Here is a 19,922-nt window from a genome sequence, read left to right on the forward strand (position 1 = left end):
AACCACCCCGGAGAGTAGCAGGATGTAGGAGGTACCTGAGCACAGGTGAGGGGGAACCACCCTGGAGAGTAGCAGGAATGTGGGGATACCTGAGCGCAGGTGAGCGGGGAGCAGCGCTGGGTGCAGACAGGACTCCCACTGAGGCAGACGCAGCTCTCACAGGCCTCCTGCCATTCAGATCCAGGCTGGGGAGAGGAAGGAGAGCCTCCTTTTGGTCTCTCCCAACTTGTAGACTCTTCTATAATAGTATCCTGGTCCCCCAGCCCAGCCTGCGAGTGCCTAGCTGGGGCAATGCGCTTGGATGGAGTCGGGCAACAGGAGACCCAGGAAGGGCTGTTGGGGCCAGAAACCATCCCAGGGTGACAGAGGAGCCCTGCTGGCTACTGCACGGACTGGAGTAGGGGGAAGAGCCAGTGGAGTTACAGACAGACGGGGAGGCCTGGGGTCAGAAAGGGGTGGGGGTAGCAGAGGGGATTCGGTGTCTCACCAGGTGGGGCCGCCCCAGGTGCCAGCACTCGCAACGGTCTCTGGGGACGCAGGGGCCCGCCTGGCTTCGGAAGTGCCCAGGCTGGCACACACAGCCTGAAGCTCGAGCCGAGCTGCAGTTGCCTGGGGTCTCTGTGGCGTTCATCTCCTGGCACGTCTGCTCGCAGAGCCCCAGCTCCCCTGGGGCCACCTGCTGCCATGTTTCCCCAGGGGGGCACTCTGCCGGGGAATACCATCCAACCCACCTTTCTGGCCAGCCCCGGATCCAGCCTGGATTCCGCCCCCAAGCTGAGCACCCCGTGTCCCCGCGCTGCCTTCTCAGCAGCAGCGGCCTCCGACCACACCTCCTGCTCTCTCTTATCCACCCTCTCAAACATTAGCTGGGCCCAGGCCAGGTCTCCCCTCCTCCAGAAAAGCCTCCCCTGACCAATCCTGTCCACCCAGCCTCTGTTCTCCCCTCTGTGGTGCTACCTGCTTGTCAGAGACCTAGAGGCTGTCCCATCTCTGCCTGTTCTAGGGGGTGGTCTGCCCAAAGGCTGGCTGTGCTGCATGTCTGCATTCAGAGCCCAGCATGGCAGAGCTGGGCACCTGGTGGGTGGGCCACTGGTCTTGATCAGACAGGGCAACCCTGCACTGTGCAGGGCAAACGCCACCGGCCTGGAGGCTGCCAGGCCAGGCCCCTCATTTCTGCTCTCCCCTCCAGCCCTCAGTTTCCTCACTGGCAGGGAAAGAGCCTTCTACTTCCTGGTGTCACTCACAGCCCTGGCTCTGTGAACACCGTGTGCTAAAGAATGCCCCCGCATGTGGGGCAGACCACACTGAGTGCCCCGGAGCCCTAGGCAGGGGGCGCTGGGTGTCCGGTTAGAGAGAGGTCAGTGTGGACAGGCAGGGGAGGAGGGGAAGGCTTCCTGAAGCTCTGTCTAGGCTGGGAGCAGGGCCCTCCTCCCGTCCTCAGTGCCAGTCCCTGGCCTTGACTTTGGAGGTGCAGCAGGGCATGGAAGCCACATCTCACCCTGACAGTCGATGAGGGAGCAGCTGAAGGCTCCACTGCGGCAGACGCTGGGAAGACAGAAGCCTGCTCAGAGGCCGCCCATGCCCTCCTCCTGCCCCATGCTCAGCACCCCCTTCCTCCATCCCTGCTCCCCACCCCACGGCCAGGCCTCACCAGCGGGTGCAGTTCTGGGTAAGCACAGTCCCTGGGGGCAGCTCCTGGGCCTGCTCTTCTGGGGTCAGGGTGTGGCCCCAGGGCAGAGAATGCTGGGTGCAGGGGCAGGCAGCAGGGGACACGCATGTGCCGTGGTGCAGCAGCTGCAGTAGGGCGGGCTCCATGACACTCGGACCACCGCCTCTTCCCTCCCCACCTGCCAGCTTTGCCCACATGGGAGTCAGGACACAGCACCCTGTACCCACCTGCCCTCCAGAGCAGCCACAGCCAGGGTGGCAGGGCTCCTGCACACAGATGGCACCAGGCTGCAGATGCCAGCAGAGGCGTGGGCAGGAGGTGGCACAGGCGCTAAGCACCTGGCCAGGGGGGCACTCTGTGGGGAGCACACAAATAGGAAGTTGGGAGGGACCCAGCATCTCCAGTCCCAGGCGGGGCTGCCCTGGGTCTGACCTCTCCCCACACTGACCCCCCACAGCTGCTGGGGCAGGGCCTGGGCCCAGGAGTAATGGAGGGGGCAGACACCCACCGCCCAGGGCACTCACCAGGGCAGGGCTGCAGGTTACACTCCCGCTGCTGCTCCGTGTCCTGGGCCTGGCATGCTGCTACCCCAGGACCCCCCTTGCAGCTCCGATGTCGTGCCATAGTGCCCCCACCGCAGGGGGCCGAGCAGTTGCTCCAAGCTGACCAAGGCCCAAGGTCTGGACACTCCTGGTGTGGGCACACCAGGGACCCGTTGACACAGGTGCTGTGGACAGGGGTAAGCACAAAGGGCTCCAGTCAGGGTGAACAAAACCCTCGCTCCCCAGCAATGTCAGCGAAGGCTGACCTGCCCCATGCCTCCACCTGAAGCTCCCTCCACCCTGGTGTGGCTGCAGCCATACCAGTTTTTGCAGTCCAACTGCACCACCTGGGCTGGGGCCAGCTCCCAAGAGGCATTGGCACTGGGGAGGCCACAGCGGCAAGAGGAGATTGGCACACAGCGCCCGTCCTGGACCAGCTGGCCTGGGGGACAGCGGCAGCCTAGGGGTGCGAGTAAGGAGGCCAAATGAGGTGGGGTGCTCAGGCAGGGCTCACAGAGGGATCCTCCCCAGCAACCAGACCGAGTCCAAAGCCTGGTTTCCACAGTATCTCCCACTGCCCACGCACAGGAAGGGGCCACTCCAGCCCACCCTGTGTGTGGGCACCACCAGTAACCCTGACGGCCACCGGAGCATTCACATGGAACAGTGGCCCTGAGTGAACGTCATGCCATGCAGGACGCAGAGCTGGCTGCTGAAAGTGACCACGTCTCTGCCCCATCATTCAGGCCCCAGCCAGTCTGAGCCTCCCCGACCTCTGCCTGAGATCATATACTGTCTGGGAGCAGGAGGCAGCTGGGGGAGGCCCCAGGCTTCCCTGGAACTCCCAGCGGGTGGTGGGGCCTGCCAGCTACCTGGGCGGCAGGGTCCCTGCAGACACTGAACGCGGTCCCAGAGGTCGACACAGCTGCGTGGGCACCGGTTGGCACAGTCGATGGTGAGTACAGTGTCTCGGGCCTCACAGCTCTCGCCTGAGGGCCAGATGATGGTAGTCTGTGTTGGGGACAGACTTGGGCCCTCCTTTCCATGGCACACCTCAGGGGCAGAGCCAACTCTCCCTCAGGTTTTGTCTCTGATGTTCCTGTCCCAGGCCCTCCTCCGGATGGGGGATGGGAGTTACCTGGGCAGGGCCCTCTGTTGCAGCTTTCTGTCTGAGCCCATGGTCCCCGGCAGCCTCCTCCATGGGGGTCCCCTGCCTCTCTCCAGCGTAGCCTGAACCCCCCACTGCAGGGGACCTGGCAGGAGCTCCACGGCCCCCACGGACTCCACCGGCATGAGTCTGGGGAAGGTACGGTGGAGTCAGTACCCAGGCCCACCTCCTGCCCCCCCTCAAGCCTTGAGCTCTGCTGCTGCCCCGCTAGCCTCTCCCGCTCCTCTTTCTAGCTGCTGCCTGGACCTCACCCAGCTTCAAATCCTGCAGGCCCAGCCCCTTCTGGCCATCTCCTCGAAACCCGCACTCCAGGCTCCCCCTGTCCTGTGGCCTCTGCCTCTCCCCATTACCAGGGCAGGCTCCAGGGTCAGGGCACAGGCGCTGCTGGCTGAGGGGCGCAGTGCAGAGGTGAGGGGCCCCAGTCCAGGGCCCCCCTGTCGCAGGATCCAGACAGAGCCGGTGGCGGTGCTGCTCTGAAGCCAGCACCGGGGCAGAGGTGGGGGAGAGGCCGGTTGGGTCCCGGAGCCAGCGTTCCTGTAGGGCACTTCTGGAGGCAGGGGCCAGGGCGCTGGGCGGCAGGCAGGGCCCACACGGCGACCACTCGGACCACTCACTCAGAGGCAGAAGACCTAGAAGGGCAGCGTGTGACCACCTTCCCAGTGACCACCCCCCACCCAGAGACCCCGGTGGACAGGCAGGAAGGGCTCAGGGTCATGACCAGGAAGTGCTGGAAACAGGGAGGGCTGAGAGAGGTGTGGGGGCAGGGTAGGGTGCCCACCATCCCGGTTTGCCTGGGACCGTCCCCATCTTAGCACTGAAAGTTCTGCATCCCAGAAACCCCCCAGTCCCAAGCATGGGGACAGCGGTCTCCATAGGTCAGGGTTACCTTGGCAGCCCTGGCTGGTGCACTGCAGCTCCCCACGCTGGCATTCACTGCGGGAGGGGGTGGTCAGGGTGGACTGTGGGACGCAGGACCCAGCCCAGGACCCCTTGAGGTAACCTACAAGGGTACCTGAGCTCTCAGCACATTTGGGGCAAGATGAGGGAGTTGCAAACTCTGGCATCTCAGGGCCCTCTGTCCTGAGGCTGGACTGGGCCCCCAGGCTCCCCCTGCCCTCTGCCTCCCCTCCCCCATCACTCACCACTCCTTACAGCCCAGCTGCAGGCGGTCCCCAGGGGCCAGGGTCACTGGGGCTCCCTCTGCTGACGTATGCCAGCAGTTACACTGCTCTGGGGGAATGCAGCCCCCAGCCTGCTCCAGCAGCCCCTGGGTGGAAGGAGAGACGGGGTGGTGATCATCGTGTCACCCCAGCACCCAGCACTGTGCCCAGCCTGCAGCAGGTGCTCACGCGTGGTGCCGAGTGAATGCCATGGGCACAAGCTGGGAGGAGGCACCGAGTTCCAAGGGGTTGAAGGAGGTGGGGTCGCCATGGCCATCACAGATGGGAGGGAGAGCGGGAGTGTGGGCAGAAGACCCCTTCTCCTTGGAAGGTGCCCCAGCTCCCAGCTCTCACCTTGGGGCAGTAGCATCCCGGCTGGCAGGGCGGCAGGTCCTGGCAGAGCTGACGGCTCAGGTGTGTGGCACAGAGCCCAGCACAGGGGGAGCCGCAGGCCTGGAACTCAAAGGGAGGCGTGCAGCTGTCCTCTGGGGGAAGCGGGGAGAGGCAGGCTGATGGGGGAACGGCCCAGAGACACCACTCCCAAAGCCAGAGCACATGCTGCATGGTTCCTCTGATGCCCCTTGGGGTCATCTGGAAAGAATACAAGACGCCTGCCCCCCACATGTTGGAACAGACCAATGTCCCCCATCTGGCACCCACTCAGCACCTGTGGGCATCTCCAAGGAAAGATCAGGATGGGTTGGGCCTTGGAGAGCCATGAAGCTGCCTGGAGGAGGCAACTGAGGAGGGGGCTGCAGGAGTGAGGGGCCTGGCAGGTGTGCCAGAGATTGGCAGACCAGAGACAGAGGGGCAGAGGTGGAGAGCAGCCGCAGCAGGAGGTGGGCAGGACACCCTCCTAGAGGGCCAAAGCCACAGGCAGGCCGGCAGCTGCAGCGTGGATAAATCGTGGTGAGGGATTGGGGGTGCAGCTGTGACGAGGGAATAGCTGGGGAGCAGGGGAGCAGCTGGGTTTGAGGGCAGGTTCGGGCCGGTGCAGGCAAAGGCTACTGCTCTGAGGTCTTGGGGGCACTACATTGACTGCAAGGGGAGCAGGGTGTTCCAGCAGGGACCCTTGGCAGCTGCTGCCCTGCTCAGCTCCTCAGCTTCTTGCTCCTGGAGCCTCACCAGAGCAGTTGCCGATGGGGCAAGGCCGGAAGTGGCCATCCAGCCGTGTGCAGGGGGCTCCCGCCCTGGCCACTTGGGACGCTGGGCCCTGGTGTCGGTAGCGCTGCTGCACCAGCACCCGGCAAGAGCATCGTGTCCAGCTGCTCCAGCTGCTCCACACACACTCCTCTAGGGACGGGAGGGATGTGTCAGCCCGCCTTTCCCCTACCTGCCTCCCTCTCACGCCAGCCCTGCCGAGACCCTGCACAGGACACAGGCAAGAGGGACCTGGAAGGCCTGGCCCCTGGACGCCCTCTCACCCCACAAGGAGGGCTCCAAGGGAAGAGATGGTGGGAAGAGGGAAGAGGAACGGAGCACACCGCGGGGGCAGGATCCCTCCAAATAAGCAGGACATGGGCAGGCTTATTTGGAGGGATCATCTGGGAACTGGGAAATATTTATTTTCTGAATCTCCCAAGGTAGGAAAAGCAGTGAGGTGACTTCACTCACCCGGACAGGGCCCTGGGTAGCAACCCCGAATGTCCAGGTGGAGGAAGGTGCCGTTGCAGGCGGGGTCGGCCTCAGCCAGCAGGCAGGGGCAGGACCCAGAGCGAGAGGCCAAGCCCAGACCACAGCTGCGGGAGCAGGGCCCCCATGGGCCCCAGGCACAGGCCCCCAGCAACCCCGGGCAAGGCTGCTGCCCACAGGGCTGGGTCTGGGTATCGGGGCCCAGGCAGGGTGAGCTCCCGTGGGGAGGGGCTGTAGTCCTGCAAGCCCGGATTCGGACCTGGTTTCCACCTCCACAGGAGACAGGGCAGTTGGACCAGGGAGACCATAGCGTCCAGGTCTCGGGCACTGTGGGAGGGCACAGGTAAGGTCAAAGGAGGCAGAGGGAGCAAAGGCCAGAGGGCTGGGTGGGGACCTGTATGGCCCAGGGCATAAGAGTTGAGTAAGGTGGGAGAGAATGAGACACAGGGCACATGGCAGGGAAGGCATGAGGCTAGGAGGGCAGCTGAGGCGGGGACACAGGGACACCCAGACCTGCACACTCGGTGTCTTCACAGATCACGCCCTCTGGGGTGCAGGAGCTGGGAAAGAGCTGGGACTCAGGACTCTGCTCTCCAGCAGGGCAGTCCCAGCCCCACTCCCTGCCCTGCACTCACCACTGCTGGCACTCCCCCTGCAGCCAGCTGTCCCCCAGGGCACGGGGTCGAGTGCCCTGCAGACACAGGGGTGGGCACGGGGACTGAGGGCAGGGCTGGCTCTGGGACTGTTCCTCCCGACACTCTGGAGCCCACGAGCCCGATGAGGAGGACCTGGGTGGGGCCCAGGGAGAGGAGGTGAGAGATGGTCCAGGCCCCTCATCACTTCTTTCTCCTAGTGACACCTCCCGACTGGACCAGGACACTTAGGGTGGGCATGGGGGTAGCTAAGGAAAAGCCAGGGTAACCAGGGACACAGCTGGCCCAGGGCCTGAGGTGGTGCTGTCGCTGGTGAGAGTGGGACCCTGGAGCTCTCCGTCAGAAGGGAGACTGCACCATGCAGACGGAGGCCCTGGGTGGCAGAGGGAACATCTAGCCCTGTCAGCCCCATACCGGAAGCGGCTCTGCTGCCCTCCGGGCCCGCATGAGTGGCTGCAGGGACTCCAGGCCGACCAGCGGCTCCAGGCACAGTGGGAGGGAGGCGGGCAGGGCTGAGCCGTGCAGGAGAGCCGCCCAGCGTGGCATGAGCAGTTGTTGCAGGCATCCTGGTGCTGGCTCCCTGGGGCCCAGCTGTGGCCCTGGGCATCAGTGCAGTCACAGTGCCCAATTGGCACGCAGCCGCCATCCTGCTCCAGGGATCCTGTGGGGCAAGGGCTGACGCTGGCACCCCTGACCCCACCCACACCTTCCCACTCAGCCACCCTGACACTCCTGAAGGGCAGGGCGGCACCTACCCTTGGGGCAGCGGCAGCCCCTCTGGCAGACCTGGTTATTCTGACACACGATTCCCTCCTGGAGGTCTGAGCAGCGGTGGGGGCAGTGGTTGGCACAGGTGACCACCTCCATGCCTTCTGGGCAGCCGGTCTCTGAGCAGATGGCAGGGGGTGGGGGGTGCCCAGAGTCAGAAGGGCCTGGGCCCCAGGGCTCAGAAACCCTCCTTCTGCCCTACTGGGGACCTCTTACCTCCATGAAGCTACAGGGCCCATCCTATCCTCCACGTTGGTGACCACTGAAACATGGGGGACTCGGGGCAACTCTGGGAAACTCTGGGATTGGGACATGCTAAGTAGATGGTGAGTTTCTCTCACCTCCTGTGAATTCTCAGCACCTAGCGTGGCACTCAATAAATGCTTGTAGAGCTAGACTGGATTTGTGGGTCTCAAAAGACAACACTGTCACCTGGAGCCTCTTTTGTGTCCACCCAGAGAGGGTGGGAGTGTCCAGGGTGGGTGGGGATAGAGGAGGAGGGTCCTGGGGGAACCCAGGCCATGGGGCCGGTGAGCTGGGCTGGGCCAATTAAAGGAGCTGAAGCTTGGGGGTGAGAGGAGGGGGCCCAGGCTCAGCTACAGCCACTGGCTCCATCCACCCCCCCAACGAGCACCACATCCACTCCTGACTGTGCCTCAAAAAACTGTGACAGGATGGGTGACAGCTGAGGGGAGGAGCTCTCCCACTGGCTAGGGTGGCCAGGACGGATCCCTGGGCCTTGGCACAGCCCACAGACATGCTCAGGGCATCCTTGCCGACTGTCAGGCCCCGTCATCCAACCCAGTGGGCTGTTCCAAACTGGCCCACGAGGTAGCAGCTGGGCCCCATGCTGAGTGGAGCCCAATAAGGTGGGACAGGACTGTCACCATTGCCATACCACAAGGCATGGAATTGCAGAGCCGGGCCTGGTGCCGCTCCCCAGCACAGGCGGCACCCCCGTTCTTGGGTGGGGGGCCCGAGCAGCTGCGGCTCCTCAGGGACCGGCCTCCCCCACAGCTGCGGTCGCACCAGGACCAGGGGCTCCAGCGTGACCAGCCCCCAGGCACTGTGTGGGAAAAAGAATGGCCACCTGAGGGGTCAGCTCAGGCATAGGGTCCCCACCTATCCCACAAGCCTGGGTCAGATTCTGGTTTGAGAGACGGAAGTGCCACACTTGGGTAGGTTGGGTGCCTGGGAGGGGGCACTGGCACCAGAGGCCTTCCAGGGGCAGGACCTGGGGCTCAACCTGGTCTCCCCCAGCCCGCCTCACCTGGGCAGGCTCGCAGATTGCAGAAGCGGCGCTCTTGGTAGGCAGTAAGGATGTCGGGGCACCAGTGCCCGCCAGGCCCAGGGGGATGGTATGCCCGCAGGCGGCGCTGCTGGCCCACCCCACAGCTGCGGGAGCAAGGTTCCCACGGTGCCCAGGAGGTCCAGGAACAGTTCCCAGCCCCACAGCCAGGGCCGGGGCACAGGGGCAGCTCTGTGACACAAAGTGGAGCTGGAGCCATCCCAGCAGCCTGTACCTGCCCCGCCTCTCCTCTCTGCTCCCAGCTCAAGGGCAGACCTCTCCCACGCAGACCAGCAGTGGCCTCACCCAGAGCTCTGGGCTCCCATTCTGGATCTGACACTGACTGTTGTGTGGTTTCGACAACTGGGCCTCAGTATCCCCTATTCTCATTGGGACAGTAATCTCAGACTCACAGGGCTGTGGGGGGGTTTGGGTGGAGAGTTCAGTGTACACACATGAGAATAAGGGATGTGCCAGAAGTCAGGCTCCCCAGCAGCTGCTGGGGTTGGCAAAGAGGACCCAGAGCCCAGAGTCAGACACTGATTTGAAATGAGATGTCAACACTAGAAACCAATGATTGCTTGAGGGGTGTTAGATGCTGGGACTTAGTGGTTACAATGAGTTGTCTGAGGGTGGCGGCTGGGGTCAGAGGTGAGGCTGGAAGGTGCACCTGTGCACGAGGGCAGGTTGCAGGGGCGCTCCTGTGACGGGTTCCCCACGGTGCAGTTAGCCAGGCAAAGTCGGGTGCGGCTCCGCCATGCAGGGTGAGAGGGGTCCGTACAGCTTCTGGAGCAGGGGGACCATGGGGACCATGGGCCCCAGCCATCTGGGGGAGGAAGTGGGGAGGATGCCTCCTGATGAGTCAGCTCTGAGTTTCAACATCGCCAGGAAGCAGGGGGCCCTGGGCTTGCTCTTCCCACAGGGAGGCCACGAGGCAGAGGTGCAGGGAGTGTGGAGCTACCTGGAAGGCGTGTCATTGGCTCCACCGTGGACCCTTCAGCTCCTGTGCCAAAGGAAACCCCACTCAGAAATGCTTCAGAACCCACAGTGCACCAGGACCATGCCTAAGGCTGGTCCAGCCTTCCCCCACGTGAGCTCCTGCGGACACCAGGCCCCAAGCACGGCACTTCTTGCAGAATTAAAACCTTTGCTCAAGCCATTCCTTTCCTCGAAGTGCTGGTCAAAGTTCCCTCCCTCCCTCAAGACCCCTCAGATACTGCCTCCTCCGAGAAGCCCTCCTAGATGTCTCCCCAGTGCCATCCTAACCCCAGCCCTGCTCACCACCTTCCTGCTGTCCTTACCAGGGCAGTCTGGGCTGGGGCAGTACTCAAGGTCCTGACGGGGCCCACGGCAGCCCTGACCACTGGAGGCAGCCATGGGAAGTACACACTGGCGGCTGCGGGTGCGGGTGCCCAGCCCGCCACAGGAGCGGGAGCACCGACCCCACGGGCTCCAGGGACCAAAACCACCACCGGCCTCTAAGCAGTCCTCCAGGGAGCAAGACAGCTTCCCATGTGCACAGGAGCTGGGGGAAGAGCCAGGTTAGCAGAGGCCAAGTAGGGGCAGAGGGCAGACTGGGCTTCCTGGTCCCTGTCCTCTTTCCCTCTCACCTCTCCCTCCACTGAAAGTCTCCCTGACTCTCCCCAGCCCAGCCCCCACCTTCTCCATCCCCCTCACCAGTTGCCACAGCCTGTATGAAATGTCTGGCCCGAGCCCAGCTCATCTCCAGGCCTGAGGGACTGACCAGGGTCACCTCTGGCGGCTCCCAGCTCCTGCAGCAGCCAGGCTGTCAGCACACAAGGGCACTCCTGGGGGAGTGCGGCAGAGAAGACAGTGTCACAGCACAGCCAGCCACCCACCCGGGGCTGCGCACATCCACTGGAGAGACTTGGGGGAGGAGGGACTTGGGGGAGGACGGTGAGGACCCGGAGGAGGGCTCCAGGCTCCAGGAAAGCATTTCCAGGAGTAGGGGGCTGTTTACCCATGTCAGGGGCATGAATGCAGCACAAGAGGGGCATGTTCTGGGCTTGGCCAAGCTGGCTTCCCCATGCAGGGCGCCTGGCAGGACACAAGCAGGTGCCAACACAGGCACTTACAGGCACGGACGCAGTGGGGGCAGAAAAAGCCTCAGCCAGGAATCCAGACCTTAGGTTTGGGTCTGGCGCTGCTGCTATGTGTGACCTTGGTGTGTCCCCTCCCCTCTCTGGGGCTCACTGTCACCATCTCTAGGTCTAGGAGGTGGGACCAGGTGGCTGCTCAAGTCCCTCCTGGCCATGGCATCCTGGAACTCTGGCTCAGGAGTGGCCACGGGTCAGCCAGTTTAGGATGAGGAAAGGGTCCCTGTGTGCCAGTCGGACTCAGCAGAGCAGAGCTGGCACCTAGCTGCCATTGGGATGCACAGCAGGAGACCAGCTGGGTCTGGGGGGGAGTGAAGGTGAGGGGCACTGTCCCCGGGAGTGTGTGACAGGGAAGAGAGGGGCAGTGAAGACCCATGCCCCGCAGTGGAGGACAGGGAGGTGAGGCTGGACCAGTGAGGTTGGGGAATGTATGGGCCTCGCAGAAAACTGCCCCTCCATGCCAGGGTGAGGGGTGAGCAGGGCACACAGGCAGCACTTGGTCAGGGGTGGGTGAGATCCCCGGGAGGGCTGGGAGATGTGCCAGTGAGGAGCAGCGCCAGGCAAGTCCAGAGGCAGCAGGTGGTGCCCATTCCTGGGTAACCAGAGACCTGGGGAGGCTGGGTCTAACTCTGCCTCCCTCCGATGCTGGCAGCAGAGGCCCCAGCTGTCCTCACGAGCCTGTATGCTGCTTAGGGGCCTGCCCAGGGGCGAAAAGGTCTGCAGGGGTGACAGATATGGCAGAGGAGACAGGTGAAGGGAGGACAGGGAGGGCTGTGGGCTGGAGAGGTTCTGACCTGCACACAGGCCAGGCGGTGCTGGAAGGTGCCCTCAGGGCAGTGGCAGCCCTCCTCGCAGCCCTCGGAGAAGCAGCCCACCTGCCGCGTGACGTGGGCGCAGGAGAAGGGGCATCCCTCGCCGGGCTGGCACTCGCGGTACAGGCGGCCGGCCGGGCAGCCTGCCTCTGAGGCAGCAGCCACATCAGCACCTGCTCCAGCCCTAGGAGCCCCTTTCACCTGCCCATCCTCTGCCCTGGGCAGTGACCCCTCCCATGGCCCCCACAGCCTGGCTGAGTCCTCCTGCACTTGCCCATCGCTGGGGGGAGGGCGCTGGGGGACAGGTTGGGGTGGGGAGGGAGGGGCCAAAAGACACCCATGAGTCAGGGTCAAAGGCCAGGATGGGACTCAAAGGTCAGAAGGGGTCAGGTCCCGGGCTGGCGCTCACCTCTGCACACCTGCGTGCTGCATATGCGGCTCTGGCGGGCAGGCCCTGGGCAGGGGGGACGGGCACAGCGCCGGGAGCGCAGCTGCTCCCCGCCCCCACACGAAACACTGCAGTCCTCCCAGGGGCCCCAAGAGCTCCACACCCCAGGATCTGGGCAGCCAGGCACCTCCTGGCATTGCAGAATGCCTGCCACACAGGTGCTGGGGACAAGGGAGGGGGCTTCAGAGACAGGGCCAGCCCCGTCCCCCGAGGGCTCCACCGCTGGGCTCTGCACGCCTCCCGGCCCCCACTTCTCTTGGCTTACCAGTTGTCACATGGCCCAGTGACCACCTCGCCGGGTTCCAGGCTCTCCCAAGAGCTGAGCCTAGACCCTGCTGACCGGCTCTGGTTCTCAGGGATCCCTGAGGGGCAGAGGAGTGGGGGTGGGTACTCCAGACAGCTCAGTACCCCCCATCCGTCCCTCCTCCCACCCCATGGCCTTCTACTCCCCACCCTCTTGGCCTCCACCCATGACACCTGGTGTCCTGAACAAGGGAGGTGGACGCTCCAACCAGACCAGCCCTGGGATTGGGGGTGGGGCAGGTGGAGGGACACGGAGTCCTGGAGAGCTGGCAATTGCTCATTTTTGTCCTGCAGCCTCAGGCTGGGCCCCCGGGAGAGTGACACAGGGCTGGGCAGGTGGCCTTGCAGTGCTGGGGGCTGGGGTCGAGGGGAGGCACTGACCCATGGCTCCAGGCTGGTACTGGCAGCGGCAGTGGGCCGGGGGCACGCAGAGCCCATCCTGGGAGAGCTGGCCTGGGGGGCACCCACAGCTGGGCTGGCAGCCTGCAAAGCCTGGCTGGCACACACTCCCGGGGGACAGGTCCTGGCAGGAGCGGGGGCAGGGCTGCCCACAGGGGAGCAGGCTCTGGCCACCCCCACAGTCTGGCAGGAAGAAAGCAGGGCAGCCACTGAAGGGCATCCTGAGGGGTTCCCAGCCCTCCTGCCATGCATCGCCCCTCCCCTCCATTGAGACCCACCACTTTGACCAGGTCCATGACTGAGTGACCTGGGAACTGTCCCTTGAGACAGTGACATGATGTGTGTGGAGGATGGAGTCAGAGTCAGCATCTCCCTAGACCTAGAGGGGCCTCCCAGACCTCAGTGAAGACTCACCTGTGCACTGGGTGGAATTGTCCTGGCAAGGGCGACTCTGCGTGTGGCCCCCAGGGCAGGGCCTCCCTCCCTCAGGGGTGGGGGGCCGGCTGCACGCCCGGCTCCTGTGGGACTGCCCCAGGCACGTGTCGCAGGGAGACCACAGTCCCCATGGGCCCCAGGCTCCGTCCACTGTGCCAAGAAGACAGAGCATCTGCATGAGGAGGCCCTGGAGGCCCCAGGTTAGCGGGGTTGGAGCGGGGGTTTAGGGCCTTTTGGGGGAGGGACACAGGCCTCATGGCAGCATCACACCTGGGCACATGGTGGAGCTGGGGCAGGCCTCTCTCTGACGTTGGGCCCCTGCCTCTCCAGCCTGCCCGGGGCACGGGGCACCCCCATGCTGGGGAGCAGGGCATGCACAGGCCCTGGAGCGGCTCCTGGTCTGGCCCCTGCAGGGCTGGGAGCATGCTGTCCACTCCGACCATGGGCACCAGCCTCCGGGCACTTCAAGAAGAATGGTGGGCACTGGGGTGCAGCCCGTCCCTTCCCAGGTCCCAGGCCCCCTCCTCACCTCCCTCCAAGCTGAGCACATACCTGGGCAGGGCAGCTCTGTGCAGTTCAGCCTCCCCTCCAGGCACGTGCTGGGCAGGGAGGGGGTGCAGACGCAGAAGGAGGAGGCAACAGCTTCAGTCCCACCCCAACCCTCACTCTGCACCCACCCCCACACCGCCTCTCCCCTCCGCTCATCCTTATGATCCATCCTCGATTTTCTCCCAGACAGTGGCCCATCTCCCAGCTCTCCTGCACCTCCCCATCCTGCTCCCTATCCCACCTAGCTGGCCTCCTCAGGGTCACCAGCTGATGTCTTCTCCTGGGGAAGGACAGCAGGTACCCTGGAGCCAACTGTGTGGCCACATAGGTTGCAAAAGCCGTATCTGTCACTCTTCCTGCCCAGACCCCTCGTGCCTCTGAGCACACACCCAGCCCCTGCAGACACGTGGGCTCTGCTTCAGCATCCTCACCCATCAGACGCTGGTCATGGTGCCGGCCCCACATCTGCTCAGGGATTGTGGGGGGCAAACGTGACCATCCGCAGAGACTCTGGAGCGCTCAAGAGCATGGGACGAAGTGGGCGACTCCTGCTGGCATCCCTACCTCCTGCCACGGCAAGGTCCCCTTACCAGTGGTTGCAACCGTCGGGCCTTGCCAGCCGAGCACCCGGGAGGTGCCGCTGTCCGGTGAGCAGGTCCAGGCAGCCGCAGTGACCCGGCTGCACGCAGATGGCCCCGCTGGAACTTAGCACCTGGCCCGGTGGGCAGTAGCAGCCAGGCTGGCAGCGCCACACGCAGTGCTGGGGGACAGCAAGTGGGGGTCATCAGCAGAAAAAAGGAAGCTGTGCAGGGAAGACGACGGAGTAAGGGGCTGGGGAGGAAATGTGACAGAGGCTTCACGTTTTCAACACATAGTCCGCCTTGCAGTGCCGTTGAGACCCGAGACCGGCATGAAGGGGACCCGGCCAGCCTTGCAGCTTCCACTGAAATCCCTGAGCAGGCCCCTCCCTGGGGGTGGAGGGGAGGGAGGAGCCGCTGAGGAGGTTCCCTTTGGCTTCTCTGGGGCAGGGATTTGGAGCTAGGTATTCCCAAATGTAAAACCCCAATTCCTGATGGCTGGGAGCTGGGGCATGCCCCAGACCTCTCTAGAACTTGGGAGCTGGCTGGGCGAGGGGGCAGTTTGGGAAGGAGCTGGGAGGTCCTGGGGCGGCTAGGAACCAGCACTGCACGCGACCACCTTCTCCTCTCTTCTAGCTCCGCCTCCTTCTCCTCCCTCTCCCCACCTCCCTTAGCACCTCCACACTCCACACCCCACACCATTGGAAGCCCCACCTCATTCTTCACGGTCCCTGGTCTGTCCATTCCTTCATGCATGTCTGTCCTGCTCAGCCCAGAATGTGGGCTCCGTGGCCACCCTGTCTGTTTGCTTCCCTCTGTGTCCCGGGTGCCCGGGGTGGGGGGGGGTGGGGCAGACAGTGGACACACACTCCCCCCCCACCCCACGCACAGACGCAAGGCCCCGATATCAACGTGCTCTGGCATTGAAGAGATGGTTTCCCCCTTCCTTTGTTGTTTACGCCATTTTTGTCATAAAGTTTTAATCTGAGAAACGTCTGATGTACAGACAAGGGCTGGCAGGTGAGGCTGGCTGTCTCTAGGGCGAGGCTGGCTGTCTCTGGGACGGCCTGGCATGCACTGTGAGCTGAAGCCAGGGCCCCCACCCATGCCCTCCCATGCTAGGCTGTCCAGGCCTCGGCAAAAGAGGCCATGAGCCCAAAGCCATGCCCTGCCCTCCCGCGAAGTAGCCCTTGGGTCAGGTGGCAGTGCCAAGGGAGCTGGGACTCACCACTAGGTCATCACAGGAGCGAGGGCATGGAGGGCCACAGGGGCTGAACTCAGCCCCCTCAATAGCGGTGCAGTTGGTCACTGAGGGCAGACAGGATGGGCTGAGAGCTGTGTGGGGTCATCCACCCCCACCTATCTGTCTGGAATGCACCTCTAACTCCCCTCCTCTGCCCCTCATCCTCACCCCCATCCCTGGCAGGTACCTGGGCAGGGCAGAGCCTGGCAGGCCTCCCCCTGGGCCCGTGGCCCCTCGCAGTAATCCCCCAGGCCCTGGGGTGGGGGCTGGTCACAGGCCCGGGTCCGGCTCCGCAGGCCTCCCCCGCAGCTCCGGCTACAGTGGGACCAGGGCCCCCATGGACCCCAGCCTCCAGCTCCTGGGGGGACAGCAGAGGAAGGAGTGGAGAGGGGCTTGGCTGGGGCTGGTAGCAGCTGGTACAAGGCAGCAGCATCCACGGGGCACAGTGGGCACCACCTGGGCTCCCCAGGGCAGTGCAGGCAGGAGGGCAGGCAGGCAGGCACTCACCATCACACACCAGCAGGACACATGGCTCCTCCTCAGCCTCAGGCCCCGGGCAGAGAGGTGTAGGGGTGGCTGGCAGAGGCAGCGGAGCCACGGTGGCTGGTGCTGCACTGGGGGACCTGGCACAGAATCGGTGCCGATGGCGTCGGGCAGGGCTGCAGGAGGCTGAGCACTGGCTCCATGGGGTCCAGGGTGACCATGCTGGCTGACCTAGGGGATGTCCGGGAGGCAGGCAGGCAGAAGGGGGACAGGCGCAGGCTGGGCAGTCTGCAGGTAGAGCTCCGTACCCCTGCCCTCCACCTCTCCTGATGGCCTTCCTCCCCCAGTCTCAGCCCTGGCCCACTCCTGCAGCCGAGGGGTAAGGGACCCGGGGTGCAAGTCAGAAGTGGGGACATTTCCTTACCCTCCACACAAGGCCAGGAGCTGCAGTTGACAATGAGCCCGGAGACACAGGAGCTGGGGGAGCAGCAGAGGGTCGGGTGGTCTGTGGGCTGCATGGTGGCCCCAGATCCTCATGTTCAAGTCCTAGCCCCCTTCCCCGGGAATGGGAGCTTATTTGGAGATCGGGTCTATACAGAGGTGATTGAGTTAAAAGAAGGTTGCTGAGATGGCCCTAGTTTTAATGAATATTGCGTCTTAAGAAGAGAAAATGTGGGAAGATGACGTGAAGGGACAGGGAGAAGGCCACCTACGAGCCAAGGAGCACCAAGGATTTCTGGCAAGAAAAAGAAGAGGAGAGAGGCCTGAACAGTCTCTGGCGCAGCCCTCAGAAGGAGCCCATCCCCGACACCTGGAGCCTAGGCTTCCAAGATTGCTGCTCAAGCCCCCCAGCGCGTGGCACTCGGTGGCAGCAGCCCCAGGAGGCTAACACAGGAGGGGAGAGGGAAGACAGGTGGGGGACGGGGGAAGGGTGCAGGCAGGTGCAGCCTCAGAGGGGCTGGAGGTGGGGGGCCATGTGTCTCTGTCCACAACTGGAGCCAAGGTCCCTGCCACTGAGGAGGGACAGTGGGTCCTTGGAGGTCACAGAGCCATAATGGGGTAGGGGCGGTGTCTCACCAGTTTTCACATGGACGAACCACAGTGCTGCCCGGAGGGTGGAGGTGCCCCTTGTGGGCACAGGGGCAGTCCTGGGTGGGCACACACATGTTGTTCTGAAATCAAAATCCTCTATCATCTTCTGTTTCCAGATGGGCTGGGCCTGGCCTCCCCAGCCCTCATCAGAGCCAGCCTGCCATCCTCAGGCTCCCCCTAAAAGCCACCCAGCCTCTTTCCACAGACATGCAGCTCTCCCCACTGCCCCCCCGCCAGGCAAACACAGACCATCCGCTTGGGGGCCGTGGGGGCATGGACCCTCCAATTTCTAGGAGAAAAAGACATCTTAAACTGCAGGACACAAGACTGAACTGTCAAACCTCCAAGAAGTCAGCCATGAAGACATGAAATGTGCGATTTGTACAGCAAAGGTAGGAAAAATCACATTTTCATCAATGAAATAAAAACAGAAAAACACTGTGCGCAGGGACCTGGACAGAAGTCATTCTGCCCAGGTTAAAAGAAACGGCCGTTTAGTGGCGCACGATTCAAAGTCAAACGCGCTGAAGTTTATACACCAGGCCCTGGGAAGCACTTTCCTGCACTGTCTCACTGACTCCTATGACTTGCTATAATTTTCCCCCAATTTTACAAAGGAAGGGACTGAGGCATGAGAATGCTCCCCCCAAGCTCACAGAGCTACTAGCAGAAGAGCCTGATTTGGACTCAGATTTGATTACAACGTATCCCTTAACCACACCCCGCGGCTCAGCAGAGGCTGCCACCCTTTGTTCAATCCCACCACGCAGCTGGCATTTCCTAGCCCCAATTCCCACCACCCTCTGACTGGAGTGGCCACCTCTCTGCTCTCCAATCTTGGATCTTCAAGTGTAGGACCACTTCCTCCAGGAAGCCCTCCATACCTCCCTGCTCTCCACACCCTCCAATTTCTGATGTTCAAGTTCTGAACTTGAATTCCACACCCTCCAATCTCTGATGTTCAAGGGCTCCTCCTACAGGGAGCCCTCCCTGACTGACCCAGCCCACTCCACAATGTGCAAAGCTCACTTCCTGCCTGTCTGATGGTTCTAACTTCATTCTAGGGGCTCTGGGTCTGGTTTCCCCAGACTGGATGCTTCCTGAGGGCAGAGACTGCTCCTTCGCCACAGAGTAGCTCAGCCAGAGATTAAACATACAGTAGGTGCTCAATAAATAACTGGCGATAACATAGTGGACAGAGCACTTGAGCAGGGACCATTCACAAAGACCTTTTAGAGCGATCACCATTTTTACAAGTGAGGAAACAGGTCGGGAGAGAGGGGTGAGACCTGCCAGGGTCCCCTGCTGGTTCCTGCCAGAGCAGAGTTGTAACCCATGAGTTGAGTGCCCTTCCTCAACCTTGCAGTGTCTCCCTGCCTCCAGCCCCATACCCTTGGCTCTTCGCTGCCCAGGTCCTGCCTGTCCCTTCCTTGCCACCCCAGGGTCCCCAGGCTCTGCAGCAGCCCTGATGGGGCCAGGCAGGGGGACGCTCACCAGCAGAAGCATCCCGGAGGGGCAGTAGCAGCCAGGGTGGCAGGTCTGGTTAGTCCCTCTTGGGGCACTGAGCTCTGCACAGGAGGCAGGGCCCTGGGCACAGTCCAGCCACTGCTTGCCACTGGGACACACGCCAGGCACAGGCCCTGGGGACACAGAAATTGACAGCCCTGCCCCAGACACTCAGCTCTCCCCTGACCTCCCAACCTGGTAGAGGCACCAGCTCTGGGTATGGCCAGGGTGGTTGTGGGGGCTGCACAAGGGCTGAGGGACAGCGCTGAGCCACGGTAGCAGACAGTGGGTTGACAGTGCCCTGGGTTGGTGAGAGTGAGAATGTAGGGTCCCCAGGGCAGCCCTCACCTGCACAGGGCTGCAGGCCACAGGTGGAGAACTCCACGGGGCTGTGCAGGCCACTACCACGGGTGCGGTTCCTGTAGCCACCACCACAGGGCACGGAGCACGGAGACCAAGGGCCCCACTCCCCACCAGGACCTGGGGGTGGCACCCAGGTCATTGCAGGCCCTGCCTCCCATGGCCACCCCATCTCCTCCTCCTCCCACCTCGACACCCCTGCGCATTCACCTGCAGTGTCATATCCCACCTACGGCGCTTCACACCTGCTCAGGGGGCTCCAGGATTTGGCCTAGAAGGGGGCTGGCCTCTAGGGAGAAGCTGGGGCTACTCTGGGGAGAGGCCCTGTTAGGGAACAGACCCTCAAGGAGTCTCTGGGGACCACCTCTTAGTGGCATCTCTTAGCGAAGTCTCTTGCACTTCTCTGGAGGTCCAGGGTGGGTGGTGATGGGAGTCTTCTTGGCTTCTCTCTAGAGGTTCTTTAAGGAGGTCTCAGGACCTCAGTCCTAGCTCTCACCTCGACATGGCCACAGGCTGCAGAATTCAGCCTCCATGGTGGGGCCCTGGCACTCAGCACCCCCAAAGGCAGCTGGAGGTGCGGTGCCTGCGCGGAAGCGGCGCCGAATGCCCACGTTGCAGCTGCGGCTGCAGAGACTCCACGGGGTCCAGGGACTCCAGCCGCAGGCCACTGCCAGGGCGTGTGGGGGCAGAGGGCAGTGTGTGTGAAACCAGGTCAGT

General features: G+C 63.3%; 1 protein-coding gene across 1 annotated transcript in view; it reads right to left on the bottom strand.

Moving 5' to 3' along the window:
* The window catches only part of LOC116527888 (SCO-spondin), a 58,420-nt gene that overhangs the window by 3,538 nt on the left and 34,960 nt on the right, over positions 1 to 19,922 (bottom strand). The window contains exons 59-99 of the mRNA XM_032245090.1: positions 19,702 to 19,872; positions 19,194 to 19,325; positions 18,834 to 18,979; positions 17,325 to 17,419; positions 16,672 to 16,724; positions 16,272 to 16,478; positions 15,952 to 16,122; positions 15,750 to 15,829; positions 14,534 to 14,703; positions 13,947 to 13,993; positions 13,665 to 13,856; positions 13,374 to 13,544; positions 12,942 to 13,142; positions 12,523 to 12,619; positions 12,219 to 12,418; positions 11,792 to 11,958; positions 10,558 to 10,688; positions 10,182 to 10,405; positions 9,842 to 9,883; positions 9,551 to 9,706; positions 8,863 to 9,072; positions 8,491 to 8,658; positions 7,580 to 7,711; positions 7,239 to 7,485; positions 6,807 to 6,959; positions 6,685 to 6,731; positions 6,154 to 6,498; positions 5,665 to 5,832; positions 4,894 to 5,024; positions 4,522 to 4,646; positions 4,266 to 4,312; positions 3,730 to 4,008; positions 3,350 to 3,508; positions 3,084 to 3,200; positions 2,533 to 2,671; positions 2,194 to 2,396; positions 1,897 to 2,024; positions 1,652 to 1,794; positions 1,499 to 1,545; positions 488 to 705; positions 90 to 185 (exon numbers count right to left, since the gene is read on the bottom strand). Coding sequence (XP_032100981.1) covers positions 90 to 185; positions 488 to 705; positions 1,499 to 1,545; positions 1,652 to 1,794; positions 1,897 to 2,024; positions 2,194 to 2,396; positions 2,533 to 2,671; positions 3,084 to 3,200; positions 3,350 to 3,508; positions 3,730 to 4,008; positions 4,266 to 4,312; positions 4,522 to 4,646; positions 4,894 to 5,024; positions 5,665 to 5,832; positions 6,154 to 6,498; positions 6,685 to 6,731; positions 6,807 to 6,959; positions 7,239 to 7,485; positions 7,580 to 7,711; positions 8,491 to 8,658; positions 8,863 to 9,072; positions 9,551 to 9,706; positions 9,842 to 9,883; positions 10,182 to 10,405; positions 10,558 to 10,688; positions 11,792 to 11,958; positions 12,219 to 12,418; positions 12,523 to 12,619; positions 12,942 to 13,142; positions 13,374 to 13,544; positions 13,665 to 13,856; positions 13,947 to 13,993; positions 14,534 to 14,703; positions 15,750 to 15,829; positions 15,952 to 16,122; positions 16,272 to 16,478; positions 16,672 to 16,724; positions 17,325 to 17,419; positions 18,834 to 18,979; positions 19,194 to 19,325; positions 19,702 to 19,872 — 6,155 coding nt within the window. The remainder of the gene's footprint in view (positions 1 to 89; positions 186 to 487; positions 706 to 1,498; positions 1,546 to 1,651; positions 1,795 to 1,896; positions 2,025 to 2,193; positions 2,397 to 2,532; positions 2,672 to 3,083; positions 3,201 to 3,349; positions 3,509 to 3,729; positions 4,009 to 4,265; positions 4,313 to 4,521; positions 4,647 to 4,893; positions 5,025 to 5,664; positions 5,833 to 6,153; positions 6,499 to 6,684; positions 6,732 to 6,806; positions 6,960 to 7,238; positions 7,486 to 7,579; positions 7,712 to 8,490; positions 8,659 to 8,862; positions 9,073 to 9,550; positions 9,707 to 9,841; positions 9,884 to 10,181; positions 10,406 to 10,557; positions 10,689 to 11,791; positions 11,959 to 12,218; positions 12,419 to 12,522; positions 12,620 to 12,941; positions 13,143 to 13,373; positions 13,545 to 13,664; positions 13,857 to 13,946; positions 13,994 to 14,533; positions 14,704 to 15,749; positions 15,830 to 15,951; positions 16,123 to 16,271; positions 16,479 to 16,671; positions 16,725 to 17,324; positions 17,420 to 18,833; positions 18,980 to 19,193; positions 19,326 to 19,701; positions 19,873 to 19,922) is intronic.

The sequence above is a fragment of the Sapajus apella genome, unplaced genomic scaffold, assembly GCF_009761245.1.
Source record: "Sapajus apella isolate SASKATOON/1434 unplaced genomic scaffold, GSC_monkey_1.0 scaffold56, whole genome shotgun sequence".
Lineage (NCBI taxonomy): Eukaryota > Metazoa > Chordata > Mammalia > Primates > Cebidae > Sapajus > Sapajus apella.